Source organism: Coregonus lavaretus (genome assembly GCF_964263955.1).
Source record: "Coregonus lavaretus genome assembly, chromosome: 37".
Lineage (NCBI taxonomy): Eukaryota > Metazoa > Chordata > Actinopteri > Salmoniformes > Salmonidae > Coregonus > Coregonus lavaretus.
This window is the reverse complement of record NC_140024.1, coordinates 4902959-4923413: the sequence shown is the minus strand read 5'-3', so window position 1 is coordinate 4923413 and position 20455 is coordinate 4902959. Positions and strand designations below refer to the sequence as shown.

The following is a 20455-nucleotide window of genomic DNA, read 5'->3' as shown; positions in this document are numbered from 1 at the left end:
GACACTGGGAGACAAATTCACCTTTCAGCAGGACAATAACCTAAAACACAAGGCCAAATCTACACTGGAGTTGCTTACCAAGAAGACCATGAATGTTCCTGAGTCGCCGAGTTACAGTTTTGACTTAAATCTACTTGAAAATCCATGTCAAGACCTGGAAATGGTTGTCTAGCAATGATCAACAACCAATTTGACAGAGCTTGAAGAATTTTGAAAATAATAATGGGCAAATGTTGCACAATCCAGTTGTGGAACACTCTTAGAGACTTACCCAGAAAGACCCACAGCTGTAAACACTGCCAAAGGTGCTTCTACAAAGTATTGACTCGGGTGTGAATACTTATGGAAATTAGATAATTCTGAATTTCATTATTAATACATTTGCAAAAATGTCTAAAAACACGTTTTCACTTTGTTATTGTGTGTAGATGGGTTAGAAAATAAATACATGTAATCAATTTATAATTCTGTGGTTGTGAGGCCGGTTGGACGTACTGCCAAATTCTCTAAAACGACGTTGGAGGCGGCTTATGGTAGAGAAATTAACATTAAATTCTCTGGCAACAGCTCTGGTGGACATTCCTGCACTCAGCATGCCAATTGCATGCTCGCTCAAAACTTGAGACATCTGTGGCATTGTGTTTCATGACAAAACTGCACATTTTAGAGTGGCCTTTTATTGTCCCCAGAACAAGATGCACCTGTGTAATGATCATGCTGTTTAATCAGGTTATTGATATGCCACACCTGTCAGGTGGATGGATTATCTTGGCAAAGGAGAAATGCTCACTAACACGGATGTAAACAAATTTGTGTACAAATTTGTGGAACATTTCTAGGATCTATTATTTCAGCTCATGAAACATAGGACCAACACTTTACATGTTGCGTTCATAGTTTTGTTCAGTGTAGCTCAATGTTTTTGTATTTTATTCCTCTTGTTACAATTGTTCTTATTTATTTTATTTTTTTAAGCCTGCATCATTGGGAAGGGTTAGTAAGGAAGCATTTCACGGTTAAGTCTACACCAGTTGTATTCAGCGCATGTGACAAATGTTGATTTGATTAGTACAGCACAGCACAGTAGAGTTCAGTACAGTAGAGTAGAGTTCAGTACAATACATTATAGTGTAGTCAACTCCAGTGTGCTCTGCTGTGTACTGTACTGAACTCTACTTTATTGTACTGAACTACACTCTACTTTTCTTTACTGTACTCTACTTTGCAGTACTTTACTGTCCAAACTTGTGAATCCAACTGTGGTTTGTGACTACTATGATTTCCCATCGTAGCCAATTTAACTGCAGATATTCCGTTACAGATTTTTCGGAAATTCTATTACCGATTAGGCAACGGAATTGAGTATTAACCACTTATTAATTTATAAACAAAATTGATTTCAGTAAAAACACTATACCTAATTGATAGGTCTACCTTTACTTGTTCCTTCTGTGAACTTTCATTATCCTCCCTCCTCATGAGGGAGAGAAATTAAAGCATATCCTAAAGACATATGGGTTTTTGGTAACAGAATTCCAAGGCACAAGGCAATGTTTCTTAAACTTACAGAAGGCAGAAAAATGTATCCAACACTAAATATAAGTGTTGATATTAGTTGGCAGGGGCCTTTACTTAGTTTTGATGTATATACTTTTTCTGGTAATTGTTTTCTAAGACCCCTTTTCCATCTGTTTGACCAGAAATCAAAGCCTTTGCTTATTCCACATTTTTAGGATGGAAAATGGTTGGAAAATGTATATGCCTTAATTTATTAATAATATAGACTTTTAGCTTTCATTTGACACCCAAATTTGACATGCTCCTATGAACTTCACATGTTGGTACTCATGGGTCATTTTACATGGAAATGACTTGCTACTGATTCATGATCTTTCAAAGAAAAGTTAACACAATATGATATACTAAGAGTAAGCAGGCAAACACAAAATAAGGTTGTCAATCATAAAAGGATATGCACCTAACCATATAAAGGAACGATATAAGGGGGTATGGGAGCCAACATTTGGAACTCTGAGTATCATGGCATCTTCATAACTATTGGGACTGACCTTTTGCACATAATATTTTCATTTGGTCGACATCCCATATCATACTATTAGGCTCTATGTTCATTTAATTTCAAAAGAGATATGACTTTGTTTTATTGTAAAATTAGACTGACTTGAAATGGGTTAACATATGTGCATCAATGTTTTTTATACACTAATTAGTATCCTTGAATGCTAAATGCACTGAGCAAAGCCTACTCAATTCTAAACGTTGTATTGCCACTAGATGGCAATGGTACACCTTTGGATTGGTTTCATGTAATGCATTACCGTAATCTTGGATATAGGGACGGCTATATGCAAAGTTACTTTCAACATCATCTGAAATGTAAGGATATGAAGTTTTAGATATTTGCAAACAGACCTTCAAATACCAAATCACATTTGAAATCCCCATGAAGACACCCTTCTGACTTTAATTTTGATATATTAAATGATAATAGCCAAGTTGTTCCTGTTGCAACACAGAAGGGTCGTTGAAGTAGGCTGTTTGCCTATTACATTTGGAGCGCAATTTGTTTGCAATAGAAAAAGGCTGCAGAGGTTTGTTCCATGAAAATAATGCCCTTCTATTAGGGGTGTAGCGCGGAAAAAACCTGTCACCAAGGGAGACGCGCAGGTTGGGTATGTGCCAATGGTCTGTGCACTGCTGTGTTGTGGATGGTCGAGAGAGCGTGCATAATATGGAGAGAATTACGCGCGAGTAGACTCCAGATAGAGAAATCTTCAAAATCTCAAAAAGGGACATTTCAGGTACTAGCTATATTTTATAATGTGTTTGATTTAAATATTGTGGTTTTCAGGATATCCTAAACTTTACACTACTGCTCATCATTTTGTGTAGACAACAAGCTGTCAAGTTGCTTCTTAAGGAGATTAACTACCTCGCCCTCACAATCTTTTTGTTGCCAATTTTGAAAACACGGCAGAAGCCGCAAAGCAAAATTTGACAACGTCGTTATCAGGTACAATGTCAATATAAGGTTGTAGGCCTAACTAACTCAAATATACTACACTGAACAAAGTGTTGAGGAGTATTTCTGTCTGTAATAAAGCCCTTTTGAGGGGAAAAACTCTTTCTGATTGGCTGGGCCTGGTTCCCCAGTCGGTGGGCCTGGTTGCCAAGTTGGTGGGCCTATGCCCTCCAAGGCCCACCCATGGCTGAAACCCTACCCAGTAATGTGAAATCCATAGATTGGGCCTAAATAATTTTTCGATTGACTTATTTCCTTATATGAACTGTAACTCAGTAATATCTTTGAAATTGTTGCATGTTGCATTTATATTTTTGTTCAGTATACATTTTAACAGCAAAATTACAATAGTAAACCTTACTTGGCTTGGCTAGATGGCTTGTTTTTTGGCTTGTAACCAGCAGCTTTTGGCTCCCTGCTTACAGTTAAGTGTTTGGTTGTTTGAATGAGAGTTGCTATGTGACATTCTTCTCATTCATTTTCCAATCAGAAGGGAAAATAAATCAATACATAAAAAATGTAATTACAATCTTTGTCTTATGACATCAACTTTCTGTATATCAAATTATAATGATACAAAGTGTAGCTTATTATTGTTATTCTTGGGCACAGTTTATTGGAAGGTAGGCTTTGTCACTGTTCAAGTGCAACTGTGAGTAAGTTTACTAGGTTACAACTATAGCAACAGTTTGTGCATCGGCCCAGCCATGCTTGGCCTAGAGTCTTGTGTGTGGAACTAGTCCTAATCCACCTCACACCTGCCACAGTGTTAGACTATAAATATGTCCATTCCGTCTCAGGTCATTAGAGTCCATGTGGAGTCACTAGGAAGCTTGTTGAGACAGTGAGCCAGCCTCACAGGATGCCATCGCAGCAAGTGTAAGGACTATAGTAGTCTACCTGGCTTTGTCACAAGCTGCAGTAGCTACAACACTCCATCATTGGTTGATTGTATCAGTCTATGAGACGGAGACAGTGGACACTGTGCCTGTCTACTAAACAAGCAGACATCTTTGCGTTTACACAAGCAGCCCAATTCTGATATTTTATTCACTAATTGGTCTTTTGACCAATCCGATCAGCTCTGAAAAATATCTGATTTGAAAAGATCTGATGTGATTGGTCAAAAGACCAATTAGGCTGTGTTTACGCAGGCAGCCTAATTCTGATCTTTTACTACTTAATTGGTCTTTTGACCCATCAGATTAGATATTTTGCCATTAATTGGGAAAAATATCAGAATTGGGCTGCCTGTGTAAACGCAGCCTTTGACTGGCCAAGGATGATATGACTAGGGCCCTGTGTTTTGCGCAATTATGTGACATAGCAAAATTGTATCCTGTATTTTAAGCCTTATCCAGAAATGAGAATTGCACCACAAAATGAAAGCAATTGTCTGAGGATGGTGAAAGCAATTGTCTGAAAAGAATAGGGGACAGTTTGATGAAAAGCTATAAATAAAGGTTCAAATCCAGGCATGTCACATCATTGCGCAAAACACAGGGGCATGGCCGATGTTGACTAATTGACAGACAAACAGATACGCCTTGATCAGACCGACAGCGTCATAGCGTTTTGGTACACCAGAAGTACATTCATTTCAAATCAAATCAAATCAATTTTAGTTGTCACATACACGTGTATTAGCAGATGTTATTGCGGGTGTAGCGAAATGCTTGAGCTTCTAGCTCCGACAGTGCAGCATTGCATTGCAGAGTTCTGTGTTTGCCCTTGCAGCATTGCATTGCAGAGTTCTGTGTTCTGTGTGGTACATACGTTGGATATAGCCAACGTGTGCATCAAATTGTATGCGTAGACTTGACAGAAATAGTAGCAAAAGGTGAATGTTGAACTTTTGTTGCATAGATATCCAGTAAAAATGTTGTATTACAAATAAATAACTTATTTTACGCAGCATTGATGCAATGACGCTGTCGGTCTGATCGAGGCGATAGGGTTAGTGGTCATGAAGCCTTCTTGACAATTGTAGAGTGAAGTCATAGGCATGGTATACCATGCTGAAATGGCTTATTCTACTGAACAAAAATATAAACGCAACATGCAACAATTTCAAAGATTTTACTGAGTTACAGTCAATTGAAATAAATAATTGAGGCCTTAATCTATGGATTTCACATGAATGAATCTACACACAGTACCCCATAATGACAAAGCAACAAATGTTTTTTTGAAATGATTGCAAATGTATAAAAATAAAAAAATATATATATATATAATCTTATTTACATAAGTATTCAGACCCTTTGTATGAGACTCGAAATTGAGCTCCGGTGCATCCTGTTTCCATTGATCATCCTTGAGCTGTTTCTACAACTTGATTGAAGTCCACCTGTGGTAAATTCAATTGATTGAACATGATTTGGAAAGGCACACACCTGTCTATATAAGGTCCCACAGCTGACAGTGCACTGTAAGTCGCTCTGGATAAGAGCGTCTGCTAAATGACAAAAAAAAAAAAAAAAAAAAAAAAAAATGTCAGATGCACAGATCTGGGGAAGGGTAAAGCATTGAAGATCCCCAAGAACACAGTGGCCTCCATCATTCTTTAAATGGAAGAAGTTTGGAATCACCAAGACTCTTCCTAGAGCTGGCCGCCTGGCCAGACTGAGCTATTGGGGAAGAAGGGCCTTGGTCAGGGAGTTGACCTAGAACCTAATGGTCACTCTGACAGAGCTCCAGAGTTCCTCTGTGGATATGGGAGAACCTTCCAGAAGGACAACCATTTCTGCAGCACTCCACCAATCAGGCCTTTATGGTAGAGTGGCCAGACGGAAGCCACTCCTCAGTAAAAGGCACAATGACTGCCCACTTGGAGTTTGCCAAAAGGCACCTAAAGGACTCAGACCATGAGAAGCAAGATGCTCTGATCTGATGAAACAAAGATTGAATTCTTTGGCCTGAATGCCAAGTGTCACGTCTGGAGGAAACCTGGCACCATCCCTACGGTGAAGCATGGTGGTGGCAGCATCATGCTGTGGGGAGGTTTTTCAGCAGCAGGGACTGGGAGACTAGTCAGGATCGAGGCAAAGTACAGAGAGATCCTTGATGAAAACCTGCTCCAGAGCGCTCAGACTGGGGCGAAGGTTCACCTTCCAACAGGACAACCACCCTAAGAGGATGCGAGGCTGTAATCGCTGCCAAAGGTGCTTCAACAAAGTACTGAGTAAAGGGTCTGAATACTTATGTAAATATATTTCCGTTTTTTATTTTCTATAAATTTGCAAAGAAATCTAAAAACCTGTTTTTGCTATGTCATTATGGGGTATTGTGTGTAGATTGATGAGGATAAAAAACGATTTAATCCATTTTAGAATAAGGCTGTAACGTAACAAAATGTGGAAAAAGTCAAGGGGTCTGAATACCTTCCGAATGCACTGTATGCTCAATGGGTGACATGTCTGGTGAGTATGCAGAAGAACTGGGACATATCAGCTTCCAGGAATTGTGTACAGATCCTCGCGACATGGGGCGTGCTTTATCATGCTGAAACATGAGGTGATGGCGGTGGATTCTCTGTGTATTGAAATTGCCATCAATAAAATGCAATTGTGTTCATTGTCCGTAGCTTATGCCTGCCCATACCATAACCCCACCGCCACCATGGAGAGCACTCTGTTCTCAACGTTGACATCAGCAAACCACTCGCCCACACGATGCCATACACATGGTCTGCGATTGTGAGGCAGGTTGGACGTACTGCCAAATTCTCTAAAGTGACGTTGGAGGCAGCTTATTTACATTTTACATTTTAGTCATTTAGCAGACGCTCTTATCTAGAGCTTATGGTAGACAAATTAACATTCAATTCTCTGGCAACAGCTCTGGTGTATGTGACAAGTACATACGATTTGATTTGGATATTCCTGCAGTTAGCATGCCAATTGCACGCTCCCTCAAAACTTGAGACATCTGTGGCATTGTGTTGTGTGATGAAACTGCACATTTTAGAGTCGCCTTTTATTGTGTAATGATCTTGCTGTTGAATCAGCTTCTTGATATGCCACACCTGTCTGGTGGATGGATTATCTTGGTAAAGGAGAAATATGCTTTTTGTGCGTGTGGAACATTTCTGGGATCTTTTATTTCAGCTCATGAAACATGGGACCAATTCTTTATAAGTTGCATTTATATTTTTGTTCAGTATAGTTTGTGAATATACTGGTACCTTTTCGCTCCAAAATCCACCACACAACTTGATTCCACCGCTGCCACCAACATACCAGTTTAAATCACCATTTATGCCAAGCTGTCAATCTGTGATGGATAGGACTCAGACCAGATAATAGCCTGGTGTGGTCATTATTTTTACACTTGGACGCCACAACACTTGAAGCCTTGATTCCCAGGCAGAGTAAATGCAAGACTACAGCATAAATACTAGTTAAATACCACTACTGTAGGTATCATTGTACTGAATGTCATGACTGTGTAAAGTAAGAGGTCACATGATCGTTATGTTGGTCCTTCTAACAGAAGGGATTGATTAAAGGGGAAACACATGTATAGGTTAATGGGGTCATGGTTATGTATAGGCTTCTCTGCTCTTGCAGCTGGAGTGGCCTGGGCTAGGTCAATGGTCTTAATCCAGTGTGCCATGCTATAGTATAAAGCTGACCATCTCTGAGTCCCAATGATCTTCAGCACTTGATCACTTCCGTTAATGGATTTGAAAGGAAATTGGTGTATGAAATATGGTGGGGAAAATCCATATAGCTACACCAATTCAATTATTTTAAATGTGTGGGGAGGAGTGCAGGAGTGCACACTTCAGGAGAAATGTATAAGAATTGCCTAATTGTCTGTCTTAAAGAATGTTCCTACTTCTGGACTACTCCCCTTCACTGGGGCATCTAATTTCGGCACTAAACACTATCTCTAAGTCATAACACTCAAAGCCTTAACTCCAATTCACATTGTGGAAGTACATTAGACTGCATGGCGATGACTAGTTATGGCAAAGGCAATGACTGGCTATGGCAATGACTGGCTATGGCAATGACTGGCTATGGCAATGACTGGCTATGGCCATGACTGGCTATGGCCATGACTGGTTACAGCATGACTGAGTGAGTGAATAGTTTAATCCCTCAAGTCTCTGAGGCCCCAGTGTCCGTATTGGACAGGGCTTTACTTCTGTGAGCATGGCATGGGGCAGCATAACACACAGGCTTATCCAGTTACAATCCTGTCCCCTTTGTGAAACACACTCAGTGGGTGACAGCGGCGGTGAGGTTGCCATTGTGCCACTCAGACCAGACAAGTAACTTTTACAAGGTGCAAAAGGTCAGGTCTTGTTAATTGTGTCGAGATGGGCCAGTTTACCTTAATTAATTAATTAAATTACAGTATGTAGTGCCTAAACCAACCCTGTTAAGAAGTGATCTTAGTTTGGACACAGACAGTATCAGTCAGACCTGGGTCAATTGTTTTTTTCAGTTACTTTAGGTGCACTTGGTTTAGCTAACCTGGTGTCAGTGTCGGATGGGGAGGGTTTGCGCTTTTAGAACTATCCCATGGGTGCTATTGTGCTGGGCAAGCCAAATCAGGCACACCTACGGAAAGACAACACAATTTAGATGCAAATATGATGCCAGTTCTTGTTATTTGTATCTTGTCAGCCATGGAATATTTAGAGCGTAGGGCCAAATCGTCAACATACAGTATTTGCCATGTATGTACAGTACCAGTAAAAAGTTTGGACACACCTACTCATTCCAGGGTTTTTCTTTATTTTTACTATTTTCTACATTTTAGAATAATAGTGAAGACATCAAAACTATGAAATAACACATATGGAATGATGTAGTAACCCAAAAAGTGTTAAACAAATCAAAATATATTTTATATTTGAGGTTCTTCAAATTAGCCATCCTTTGCCTTGATGACAAATTTGCACACTCTTGGCATTCTGTCAGCCAGCTTCATGAGGTAGTCACCTGGAATGCATTTCAATTAACAGGTGTGCCTTGTTAAAAGTTAATTTGTGGAATTTATTTCCTTCTTAATGCGTTTGAGCCAATCAGTTTTGTTGTGACAAGGTAGGGGTGGTATACAGAAGATGGCCCTATTTGGTAAAAGACCAAGTCCATATTATGGCAAGAACAGCTCAAATAAGCAAAGAGAAATAACAGTCCATCATTACTTTAAGACATGATGGTCAGTCAGTACGGAACATTTCAAGAACTTTGAAGGTTTCTTCAAGTGCAGTCGCAAAAACCATCAAGCGCTATGATGAAACTGGCTCTCATGAGGACCGCCACAGGAAAGGAAGACCAAGAGTTACCTCTGCTGCAGAGGATAAGTTCATTAGAGTTACCAGCCTCAGAAATTGCTGCCCAAATAAATGCTTCACAGAGTTCAAGTCACAGACACATCTCAACATCAACTGTTCAGAGGAGACTGCATGAATCAGGCCTTCATGGTCGAATTGCTGCAAAGAAACCACTACTAAAGGACACCAATAAGAAGAAGAGACTTGCTTGGGCCAAGAAACACGAGCAATGGACATTAGACCGGTAAATCTGTCCTTTGGTCGGATGAGTCCAAATTTGTCTTTGTGAGACGCAGAATAGGTGAACGGATGATCTCTGCATGTGTGGTTCCCACCATGAAGCATGGAGGAGGAGGTGTGATGGTGTGGGCGTGCTTTGCTGGTGACACTGTGATTTATTTTGAATTCAAGGCACACTTAACCAGCATGGCTACCACAGCATTCTGCAGCAATACGCCATCCCATCTGGTTTGCGCTTAGTGGGACTATAATTTGTTTTTCAACAGGACAATGACCCAACACACCTCCAGGCTGTGTAATGGCTATTTGACCAAGAAGGAGAGTGATGGAGTGCTGCATCAGATGACCTGGCCTCCACAATCCCCTGACCTCAACCCAATTGAGATGGTTTGGGATAAGTTGGACCACAGAGTGAAGGAAAAGCAGCCAACAAGTGCTCAGCATATGTGGGAACTCCTTCAAGACTGTTGGAAAAGCATTCCAGGTGAAGCTGGTTGAGAGAATGCCAAGAGTGTGCAAAGCTGTCATTAAGGCAAAGGGTGGCTATTTTGAAGAATATAAAATATATTTTGATTTGTTTAACATAGTTTTGATGTCTTCACTATTATTCTACAATGTAGAAAGTAGTAAAAAATGAAGAAAAACCCTTGAATGAGTAGGTGTGGCCAAACTTTTGACTGGTACTGTATCTTACGTGTCTACACTTGACACTTACATTCGACGTCTGCTATCAGAATACGAAGATTGCATTGAAAAGACGGGTCTAGATGCACAGAAGTCGCTATTTGGTCTGATTGTGTTCAGATTTGGCTGACCACTTCAGGAGGTGGTCAGGGATGCATTGGATGCACTGGATGCAATCAGGTTATCGAAAGTGCATACAGTGGGCAATGTCATCGGTGGAAGAGGCTAAATATAGTAATAACACAACAGCAACAACTGATGGAAGTAGCTAACAGCTGTAGCTGAGTAGCCAGCTAACCTCTGTTGGAAAAACGTTCCTAGCGTGTGAGGAATGTGTTTGCTGGCCTCATAAATGCTAGCCAGCTAGCGAATATTTAGAAAAATACTGTTTTGTTTGGCTAGAGTTAAGCTAACCCATTGCGATCCCTTTAGCATTGCTTGCTAGCTTGCTGGCTAGCTACAGAGGTTAGCTGGCTATTTCGCTACAGTAGTTAGCTACTGCCATCAGTTGTTGTCTTATTATCATATTTAGCCTATTCCACCATTTGTAGAATGCATACTGGCATTTGAATATAGCACGAGAAAAGGGAATCCGGACACAGTAGACACATTTTAAATGTAGGTGTAGATGCATGACGCGTTCGGAATTCCGTGATCAGAACGCTATGATCAGAATACTAAAGCTGCATGAATTGTCAAGTCTAGACACGACCTTATAGCTCTACATCCACACATGTCATGTCACATTTAAACCAGTTTAGGGTATTCATATTTTGGGAAATTAAAAACAGACTGATTTAAGATGCGTAAGATTGGACCACTTAGTGATACTGGATGTTCATGCAACATAGTCATATCAAGTATTTTAAGTAACCCTTTGTGTGCGTGCGTGTGTACTTGTGTTTGGAAAACAGACCAACGCGCCAGGTAGTGACAGTAAGAAGGGGAATAGTTCAGACAGTGACGATTTCTCCACTCAGTGAAATTCAACTTTTAATCCAGGTCCTGACCTGTCATTTGCCTGCTTGCCCTCCTGCCTGCCTGTCTATGTAAGTCTTTCCCCTCCAGTGACCTTGTGTAACACTACAATTTGTAAAAACAAAGTTGGGTCAACCAAGACTATTAATCCCTCTCATATGTCTCCCTCTCACACATTCTCCTTATAATACTTTTTTTAAAACTGCCTGGATCATTTGATTCTGCTGTTTAAGTTATTACAGATGTTCTTTTTACCACTGTATATGATTTACTCTCTGCTCACTCCCTTTTTCTCTACTACAGAGTCTCTGTTGAATATAGCTGTGGAATGGATTTACAGCCAGTAGAAAGGTGATGCGGGTAGAACACCCTATTGGAAAGCGACTGTCAACTTTGCCTGTAGGTGTTCAAAGCTAACACCATGCCATAAGGAACTGTGTGCTACAACAATTTTACTGTGGGCTGGAACTATTATTTTGGGCTGGAAAGAGGACCCTCTCCACTTTCAACATGCTGATAGCTAACAATAGCATTTTCAGAGAGCTCTTCCAATGTCTCTGGCCGATAGCAGGCCTCAGAACTCCTCAGTCAGTGGAATAGTCCTTAATTAGGAACAACAAACGCACTACACCTGCATCTGCTCTACATAAACACATATATTGGACACATCAAGCTGCCGTGCAGAAGCTCAAGCCGGCAGCTGGCAGCTGGCACCTCTGCATGTGTGCACCTGTGTGTGTATGTATCCCAGTCTGCATGTGTATGTGAGCGTGCGCCACCTTGGATCCTCCTTGGAGCCGCACACAGCCCGGGCGCCCAGCCTTCGGCCCGGAGATGCTGCAGACCAACAACTACTCCCTGGTGCTGCTGATCCAGTTGAGCCTGTTGACCTTTGACCTGTTCGTCAACTCCTTCAGCGAGCTGCTGAGGGCCGCGCCCGTCGTCCAGCTGGTGCTCTTCATGTAAGACCCGGGGAAGGATGGGAGAGCCAGGGGGTAGACTCTGATGTAAATTAATTATTTAAAGCTTCTTCATTTAAGCGGTAGAAAGGGTGGGAGAAAAAGGGTATTGACACAATGTAAAAAGCAGTGTTTCTCAACTCTGGTCCCTCAGCACAGTGTGCGTGTGTTCATTTGTGTGTCTTCATTCGTTTTAACGTAACTGTAACTAAATGGAAGCTTCTCTCTCTCTCGCTCAGTATCCAGGACATAGCCATCCTGTTTAACCTGATCATCATTCTGCTGATGCTGTTCAACACCTACGTGTTCCAGGTGGGCCTGGTGTCCTTGCTGCTGGAACGCTTCAGGGCCCTGCTGCTGCTCTCTGCCCTCTATCTGACCCTGAGCATCTCCCTACACTCCTGGATCATGGTACGCTGTGTGTGTGTGTCAATTAAAATCAAAGTTTATTCATCACGTACACAGTTTACAGCAGGTATGAAAGGTGCAGCGAAATGCTTATGTGCTAGCTCACTCAACAATGCAGTACATTAGTCAATATCAACAATAAAAAGAGTCGACTCAAAAATAACAAGTAAGAGTAAATGGACTGTATTTACACTGCATTTACAAATATAAAGTGGGCAGTGAGTGACTTGGTCTAGCAGTGGAATAAATAGTATTTAATAGAACAACAGCGTTGACTGTGTGTGTAACACTCGCACTTGACTTTTTTCCCCCCTACTAGCACCGACTTTGTGATTAGCTACTTTATTGAGGAAAAATGTACTTACCATGACTGAGATATGTGATTGTCCCACCATATGTAGTTGCCCCACCATTACTAACTGTAAGTCACTCTGGATAAGAGCGTCTGCTAAATGACTAAAATATAAAAATGTCAAGTGTGTGTGGGTGCTTGTGTGTGTGTGTTTATGGATGTGTACGTTTTTGTTTAAGGGTTGGATGTGTGGGTAGTCAGTGCAAATAATCTCTAAAGTGCAGATCATCTCTGAGGTTAAAATAGTCTCTAAGGTGCAGGTCTGTGCAGGTAGACATCTAGGGTTAGCTGTTCAGCAGTCTGATGGCCTGGTGGTGCTAGCTGTCTCAGAGCCTGTTGTTCTGAGACCCGATGCTCCGATACCGCTTGCCAGGTGGTAACAGAGTGAACAGTCCGTGGCTCAGTTGACGGTCTTAACGGCCTTCCTTTGTGTGTGTGTGTGTGTGAGTGAGAGAGAGAGAATGTAGGTTACACACTTTCTGACACATGCACGTCCATGTATATACTGCATGTACGCATATATGTGTGAAGCCTGCGTGTGTGAGTGTGTGTATTTTCATGGGGATAGTTCTGATTTCTAGTTATTATAGAAATATGCACGTGTGTGAAGGTATAGGATCTGTTCATAGCCTGGTGATCAACATTCAGTGAATTTGAGGTTTGAGAGAAGTACTGTAGAGGAACTGATCTTTCTTACAGGCAGTGGGGGATTTGCCTGAGCTGTGATGTTCAGGAAACTCCCTGACAGCCCACTATGACTGAGCTTTTGTCATAGGTGGATTCACTCCTAGCCACAAATGAGATGAGTGTACTTTATTAATCCCCAGGGGGAAATGACATTTGCCACTAACCCGATATGTGTTAAAGATACCTTATTTTGTGGATATGGAATTTCAAGTTTTCTGTAGGCCTCAGAATAGTTTATTGTGTAATGTGTATTATCATTTACTATCAATTTATGGTTTATTATATGTTTTAGTGAAATAATGCTATCCCTCAAACTGTAATATGCATTGGGTTGTGTCTATCTCTGCAGAATCTACGCTGGCTAAAATCGAACCGCTATGTGTGGACTGATGGTCTCCAAGTGATTTTTGTCTTCCAAAGAATAGGTGAGGCTGTCTTTGGTCACACTCTTACTGAGACACATTTTAGGAAACCTTTTAGGCCTGAAACGCAATCCATCTTGGGTGCCTTCATTGACTCAAAAAAGGCGGAGATCAATGCTACATGGTAAATACTTATTGAAGGTGTGTAGTACTACATCAGTCATACACACATGCACGAACACACACACACACACACACACACAGCTCTCACACTCTTTATTTGTATAGCGTAGTAGGTAGGTACCAAGTTGACACTTGAGGGCCATATGGGTCTGATTTTAATTCCCTTTATCTCCTAATTGGTTAAGAGGATTTATTGTTTGTTTGTTTGTTGTCTTTTCTGTTTTAAAACCAAATGACTTCAGTATTTAATTGCCGTGTGATGTGTGTTTGTGTGCAGCGTCCGTGTTGTACTACTACTTCTACAAGCGCACCACAGAGTACCTGGGTGACCCTCGGCTCTATGAAGACTCGCCTTGGCTCAGAGATGCCTTTGCCAATGCCAGGGCCCGCCAGTGAGCAAAGAGCAGTGTGTGGAGATGAAACTGGTATGGACAGATCCAAAATAGACCCCTCCCCGTCCCCCGGACACAGAGAGACACTGCTACGTGCAGAGCTGAAATAGACGCTACAGTGCACAGTCCTGAGCTTATATGGAGGGAAGAACCAGAGGGAAGACCTCTGTGCTCTATCAGACATGGGTAAACTTTAACAAGGAGGGTGAAAAATGAGATTCTGCTTGGATACAGCAAGCCACTTGTACTGTAAGAGGCAAACTGATTTAGGGCCTTGATTAATGGACAGAATGTTATACCAAGATGACTGTGATGCTAAAATGTGGGAACTCATAGTTTGATGTAACATTGACACAACAAGTAGTATTTTTTTTTCACACTTTGAAACCTTGTGACTGGGTTTGTCTGTGTTATTTAGTTATCAACGCAATTATTGTCTTTGTTGTTTTTTATGTGGGATGATTTGTGAGTTTGTGTGCCAGATTTTCTTGTGAAGTTGACTGGAAAGAAAAACAATGTTTTATGTGTTTAAAATGCTTACTTTTGTCCTGCTTTTTGTACAAATGTATTAAACAAAACCCAGACGATGCACACACTGATACACACTGTCTGTGCTCAGTATTCCTTTCAGTAAATACTTCCAATGTTAATCCTATATCACACGTGCACTCAGCATAAGCACACATTTATGTGACACATCAATTTACGTCACAAGCTCTCAGCATTGTGAATGAGCTTACCTTTTTCTTATGACCCTATGCAGTCATTGCATTGACCTAAACCCACTAAAACCCACTGGATTTACTCATGGAAAAAGACAAACTGTAAAACAGTCACATGGAAAATCTCCAAAAATAATTTGGGTGTACAGAATGTATGCTGTGCAGTTACAGTATGTCTCAGAATAAGGTACTAAATACCTACATAAGAGTATATATATTACTGCATGTAAAACTGGATGTGTCAGTCAATTTATCACCATGTCTCTCCTAACCCACCCCATAAATAGTGCTCTACAGTAAATATACACATCAATACACCATATGCATGCTTGCTTTCAAGGAGCCACAGACAGGGCTCTATTCTTATACCTGGGATTAATCAGGGATTGAGTCTTTAGCCTACAGCCCACAGGCCAGTGTTTTTGACAGCAGTGATGTCACCGCAGGCCCTGTGTTTATGAAGGTGTCAGCAAGGATGGTGGATAAACAAAGATATCTTACTCAGGCAGTTTACCGTTGGAAAAATGGTCAAGGTTCCTGTCTGTGTAAGTGGGCGTTCCCTCTCGCGTGAGCATGCTTTCCCGCGTGAGACCAATGGCTCTGGTCTACTTCCTGTCCCCTCCCCGCTCTCCCCATACGCCCTGACTAGAAAACATTAGCCAGTGAGATGTCTCGCTTTCTGGTGCACCCCATCCGCGGGGCGGGGGCAATAAGTAGACCAGAGTGGCCCCATCCCGAAAAAAATAAGGAGGGAGGTGTCTCGCTTTCTCTAACATGTCTGGTGTCAGTCCTATGTTAACCTAACGCATGCATGTGCACACACACACAGTACTAGAATGCCTGCCACTTTGACCATTATCAATTTGGATTGATACAGTAAGTAGATTGTGTCTCGTTACAGGGGCATTTTGATTGATCAACTCTGAAAGATCTCTAGTCGTCATCAGTCACTTGGCTCTCTGCTGCTGAGGTCGATAATGTAAAACACTGATGAGTAAAGCATTGCAACGCACAGTATTTCATGTGAAAAAACGTGATAGTACAGAGGGGTAAGCCAAATAATAGAAGTTATTGCACTCTCCTCTTCTGTCCAATGCAGATGGACAATGCACCATATTATAAAAATAGCACCAACAACGACAAATCGACTTCCGAGCCACATGGGGCGCTGTGAAAGTAAATATCTATAGAGTTTTTAGCAATGCACTTCCTCTTGTTTTTAATCATTTTAATATCCATGGTTTCAACACTTGAGAAGAACTGATACAATTTTGCTGGTGTTCTTATTCTGTCTTTGAACGCCATGTCTTATAATTACGTGGTAACCGCGCAGAAACCGACGGCAGTCAATGCCTGCATCACCGGTAAATGTGTTCTTCTTGTTTCTTGTTAGCTCGCGCACCAACATGTCGTAGCTACTTCATCCACTAGCATGCTAAGCTCCCGCGCGAGAAGTCTAGCTACAGGCACTTGCAGGCCCCCTTGATATTGTTTTGCCAGCAAGTCTATCAAGTCCATTGATAAGGGCTTTGTTCAATTTTGAATAACCATGCACAGAATGGGACATGTGGTTTCGCTCAACTGATATCATATAGCTAGCTATCAATTGTCAATCAAGTGAACACAAAATGGCACGAGCCAGTGTGTGTTCCTGCGCAACCAGGATGTTTTGAAGCTAATGCTAGCTATCTTCAGCTGTCCGTTGATGTCAATTTGTTTGCGAACGTCAGTCAATTGGATTGCTATTACCTTATTGTTTATCAGTTTGCCAAGAATTTCAGTGGGGTTTGGAGCTTCAGTGTTGCTAAATTACACAGGTAGCAGGCAGGCCACTGCAGTGCCAATCAATATGTCCACCTAAATAATACATTGGCAAATTATACAATCACGGACAGTGTGCATAGTTACTAATGTAGGGCAATTTACTTAGCTTGCTAACTAACGTTACCCTTAAACTGCCTGCATTTATTTGATTGCCAATATATTGGTGATAGCTAGCAAACTATTCAATGTATTATTCTTTAAATTTTAAATGTTTAGTCATTTAGCAGACGCTCTTATCCAGAGCGACTTACAGTTAGTGAGTGCATACATATAAATATGTTTTCATACTGGCCCCCCGTGGGAAACGAACCCACAACCCTGGCGTTGCAAACGCCATGCTCTACCAATTGAGCTACACGGTTAAAATCACGTGTGATTAAAAACAACTTAATTTAAGGCATTCTGACACTGACTTTATCAAATCCCATATTATTAATTAAAAAATCACACTGTCAATGCAGTGTTGTCACCTTAGTGAGTAAAAAAATCTGCTTAGCAAGAAAAGGATGCAAGTTGTATTGTTAGTAGATAGAAAAACAAATACTGATACAGGAATGAGATTGGGAAAGACACATCTGCTAGTCATTCAGAAAGCTGGAAAGCACTCCAAGAACTACTCATTTAGCTATTAGAAAAAGTTAGTCCGACTGACTAGGCCACCCTCTCTTCCCCAGGCCACTTCACCTCTGCGGAGGACCTGAATCTTCTCATAGCCAAAAACACACGCCTGGAGATCTATGTGGTCACAGCGGAAGGGCTCCGGCCCGTCAAAGAGGTGGGCATGTACGGCAAGATCGCCGTCATGGAGCTCTTCAGGCCAAAGGTGAGTCTACTACTACCTGTATGTCTGTGTTTGTGTGTGCATGTTAGTCATTTCAAAGCTGGGTCACGTTCAGTAGAGAGAAAACATTTTGAAACAGGGAGGTACTACCTGATCTTGTCCAATAAGAACACAGAATTATGTTTTACGTTGCAAAAGCTTCCACTACTGTGTGCCCTTCTGAACAAGACCCTGGTTTCTTTCTGTAACTGCCATACAAGTTGTAAACTTCTGCTGATGTCTAACTTGAAAGTGGACATATGTTTTCACTGGCTTCAATGGAGAGGAACTTTTTGTCTGTTTTGACTGCAGGGCGAAAGCAAGGATCTGCTGTTCATTCTCACGGCCAAATACAACGCTTGCATCCTGGAGTACAAACAGAACGGGGAGAGCATCGACATAATCACCCGCGCCCACGGCAACGTGCAGGTAGGAGAAAAATAAATATGAGCAAAGCCAGTGTCTTTGAGCTGTTGATGGAGAACAAAGTATATTTTCTGCAAAACTATAACAGGAATACTCTGCAGACTGTTATTGACCAACTTATTTATTTTTGCGTAGGACCGCATCGGGCGACCCTCGGAGACGGGCATCATCGGTATTGTAGACCCTGAGTGCCGCATGATTGGCCTGCGACTGTACGACGGCCTATTCAAGGTGATCCCGTTGGACCGGGAGAACCGAGAACTCAAGGCCTTCAACATCCGCCTGGAGGAGCTGCAGGTCATCGACGTCCACTTCCTGTACGGCTGTCAGGCGCCCACAGTCTGCTTCATCTATCAGGTAGGGAGGGGAGGATGAAAGGGGTACAATGTTGGAGTGGTTGTGTGTATGCGTTTATATGGGTGTGTGTTGAGGGGGTGGTTGGGTATGAGTTGAAAGAATGCTGTTTGAGAGAATATTGTGGAGTCAGAGGGGATGTGTATATGAGAGTAGTGAAAGGGGGAATGTGTGCTTTAGTTAGCAGACATTTTGTGTGAATATCTGCGAGTGTGTCAGTCTGATTTGTATCTGTGTGTTTGTGTGCTGTAGGACCCTCAGGGACGGCATGTGAAGACCTATGAGGTGTCGCTGAGGGAGAAGGAGTTCAACAAGGGGCCGTGGAAACAGGAGAACGTGGAGGCTGAGGCTTCTATGGTCATCCCAGGTGAGGAGAGAGAATGTCCTTGCAGGGTTAGACAAGGATCATCAGGGCCCTGGTCCAATACTCATGAGATTTACTGTATTCTGGTGTTCAAAATTCTCAGATTAGTGTTTAAAGATCATTTCCACTGGAACTGCAGCGCCCAAGGGTCCTCTTCTTCCTCGTCTAGCATTTACTTGGTTGTTTATGTATTTGTCGTATCTATTTTAGTCCCAGAACCATTTGGGGGCGCTATAATCATTGGACAAGAATCCATCACCTATCACAACGGGGATAAATACTTGGCCATCGCTCCTCCCACCATCAAGGTAAGGTCAACCTAAATCAACACAATGCAGAGGCTTTCAACTCTTTTCCAACATCATGCAGTTTGATAGCAATGATTAATTGAATGTAGAGTACGGCACTTCTCCAGATGCTCAAAGCAATTTACATAGAACAGTGGGAAACTCACCTCATCCACCACCTCTGTTCCCTTTCCCCCAACAGCAAAGCACCATCGTATGTCACAACCGTGTGGATCCCAACGGCTCGCGCTACCTGCTGGGGGACATGGAGGGCCGCCTGTTTATGCTGCTGCTGGAGAAGGAGGAGCTGATGGACGGGGCCGTGGTGCTCAAGGACCTCCGTGTTGAGCTGCTCGGAGAGGTACGTGTTGTAGGCCTTCTCTCTCCTTCTGTCTCTTTCTCGTGATCTGTCTCCCTCTCTCTCTGTGTTTCTGGTTGTTTTCTCTTTTGTGTGGTCTGTCTAATTTAATCTCAACTTCTATATATTTTTATCTGTCCGTCTCTCCATAGCAAGCCCTCTCTCTTGCTCTCTCTGATGTCTCTTGCTTTTTCTGTCTCCCTATGATCTCTTGTTCTTTTTATCTGGCTCAGTCGTCTCATCTTGCTTTCAATGATGTCTCCCTTTTCTCTGCTTCTTTCCTATTCGACATTCAACCTCCACATTACACAATTGAGTCTCAATGGCAGAATTATCCTTGAGTGTTTTTTGTAAAAAAATGTGATGGTGTACACCAGGAACTTTTTGTAAGTTGATAACATGATATGAGATGGGCTGAAGAGTAATGTCTGTGTGCGTCCCTCCCTCGCAGACATCCATTGCAGAGTGCTTGACCTACCTGGACAACGGTGTGGTGTTTGTGGGTTCCAGACTGGGCGACTCCCAGTTGGTCAAGGTAAGGCTGGACCGGTCACATAGAAAACACCTTGATGAATGTAACCCTGGAAAAGAAAGAAAGGATAAGCAAGCCTCACTATTTTTTCTGTACTGAGTGGTGGACATCATCCCCTTTGTCGCAAAGAAAAATAAGTATGGTCAAAGTCCACTTGTTGTTTATCTAGAGTTGTCACATTATTGTTA

The 20455-nt window shown here is 41.9% G+C and overlaps 2 protein-coding genes across 3 annotated transcripts in view; both read left to right on the top strand.

Annotated features, from left to right (window-relative positions):
* Nucleotides 1-2714: 2714 nt before the first annotated feature.
* Nucleotides 2715-15189, top strand: LOC311111160 (transmembrane protein 138). The gene is made up of 5 exons (XM_084153848.1): nt 2715-2822; nt 11541-12199; nt 12436-12607; nt 13993-14068; nt 14466-15189. The coding sequence occupies exons 2-5, from the start codon at nt 12072-12074 to the stop codon at nt 14582-14584; spliced, it is 495 nt and encodes a 164-aa protein (XP_084009974.1). The 5' UTR covers nt 2715-2822; nt 11541-12071; the 3' UTR covers nt 14585-15189.
* A 1318-nt stretch (nt 15190-16507) lies between these two features.
* The window catches only part of LOC311111284 (DNA damage-binding protein 1), a 36552-nt gene continuing 32604 nt past the window's right edge, over nt 16508-20455 (top strand). The window contains exons 1-8 of one of the 2 annotated variants that reach the window (XM_084153999.1): nt 16508-16666; nt 17801-17949; nt 18259-18375; nt 18508-18729; nt 18979-19093; nt 19301-19398; nt 19580-19738; nt 20187-20270. In XM_084153999.1, the coding sequence (XP_084010125.1) occupies nt 16606-16666; nt 17801-17949; nt 18259-18375; nt 18508-18729; nt 18979-19093; nt 19301-19398; nt 19580-19738; nt 20187-20270 (1005 nt within the window). In that variant the 5' untranslated portion in view covers nt 16508-16605. The remainder of the gene's footprint in view (nt 16667-17800; nt 17950-18258; nt 18376-18507; nt 18730-18978; nt 19094-19300; nt 19399-19579; nt 19739-20186; nt 20271-20455) is intronic. The other variant, XR_014610765.1, reaches the window with a different exon arrangement.

Coding starts and splice junctions, on each gene's coding strand:
- LOC311111160 (XM_084153848.1), top strand. CDS start 12,072: ATGCTGCAGACCAACAACTACTCCCTGGTGCTGCTGATCCAGTTGAGC. Junction 12,200..12,435: donor GTCCAGCTGGTGCTCTTCAT/GTAAGACCCGGG, acceptor TCTCTCGCTCAG/TATCCAGGACATAGCCATCC. Junction 14,069..14,465: donor TTTTGTCTTCCAAAGAATAG/GTGAGGCTGTCT, acceptor GTTTGTGTGCAG/CGTCCGTGTTGTACTACTAC.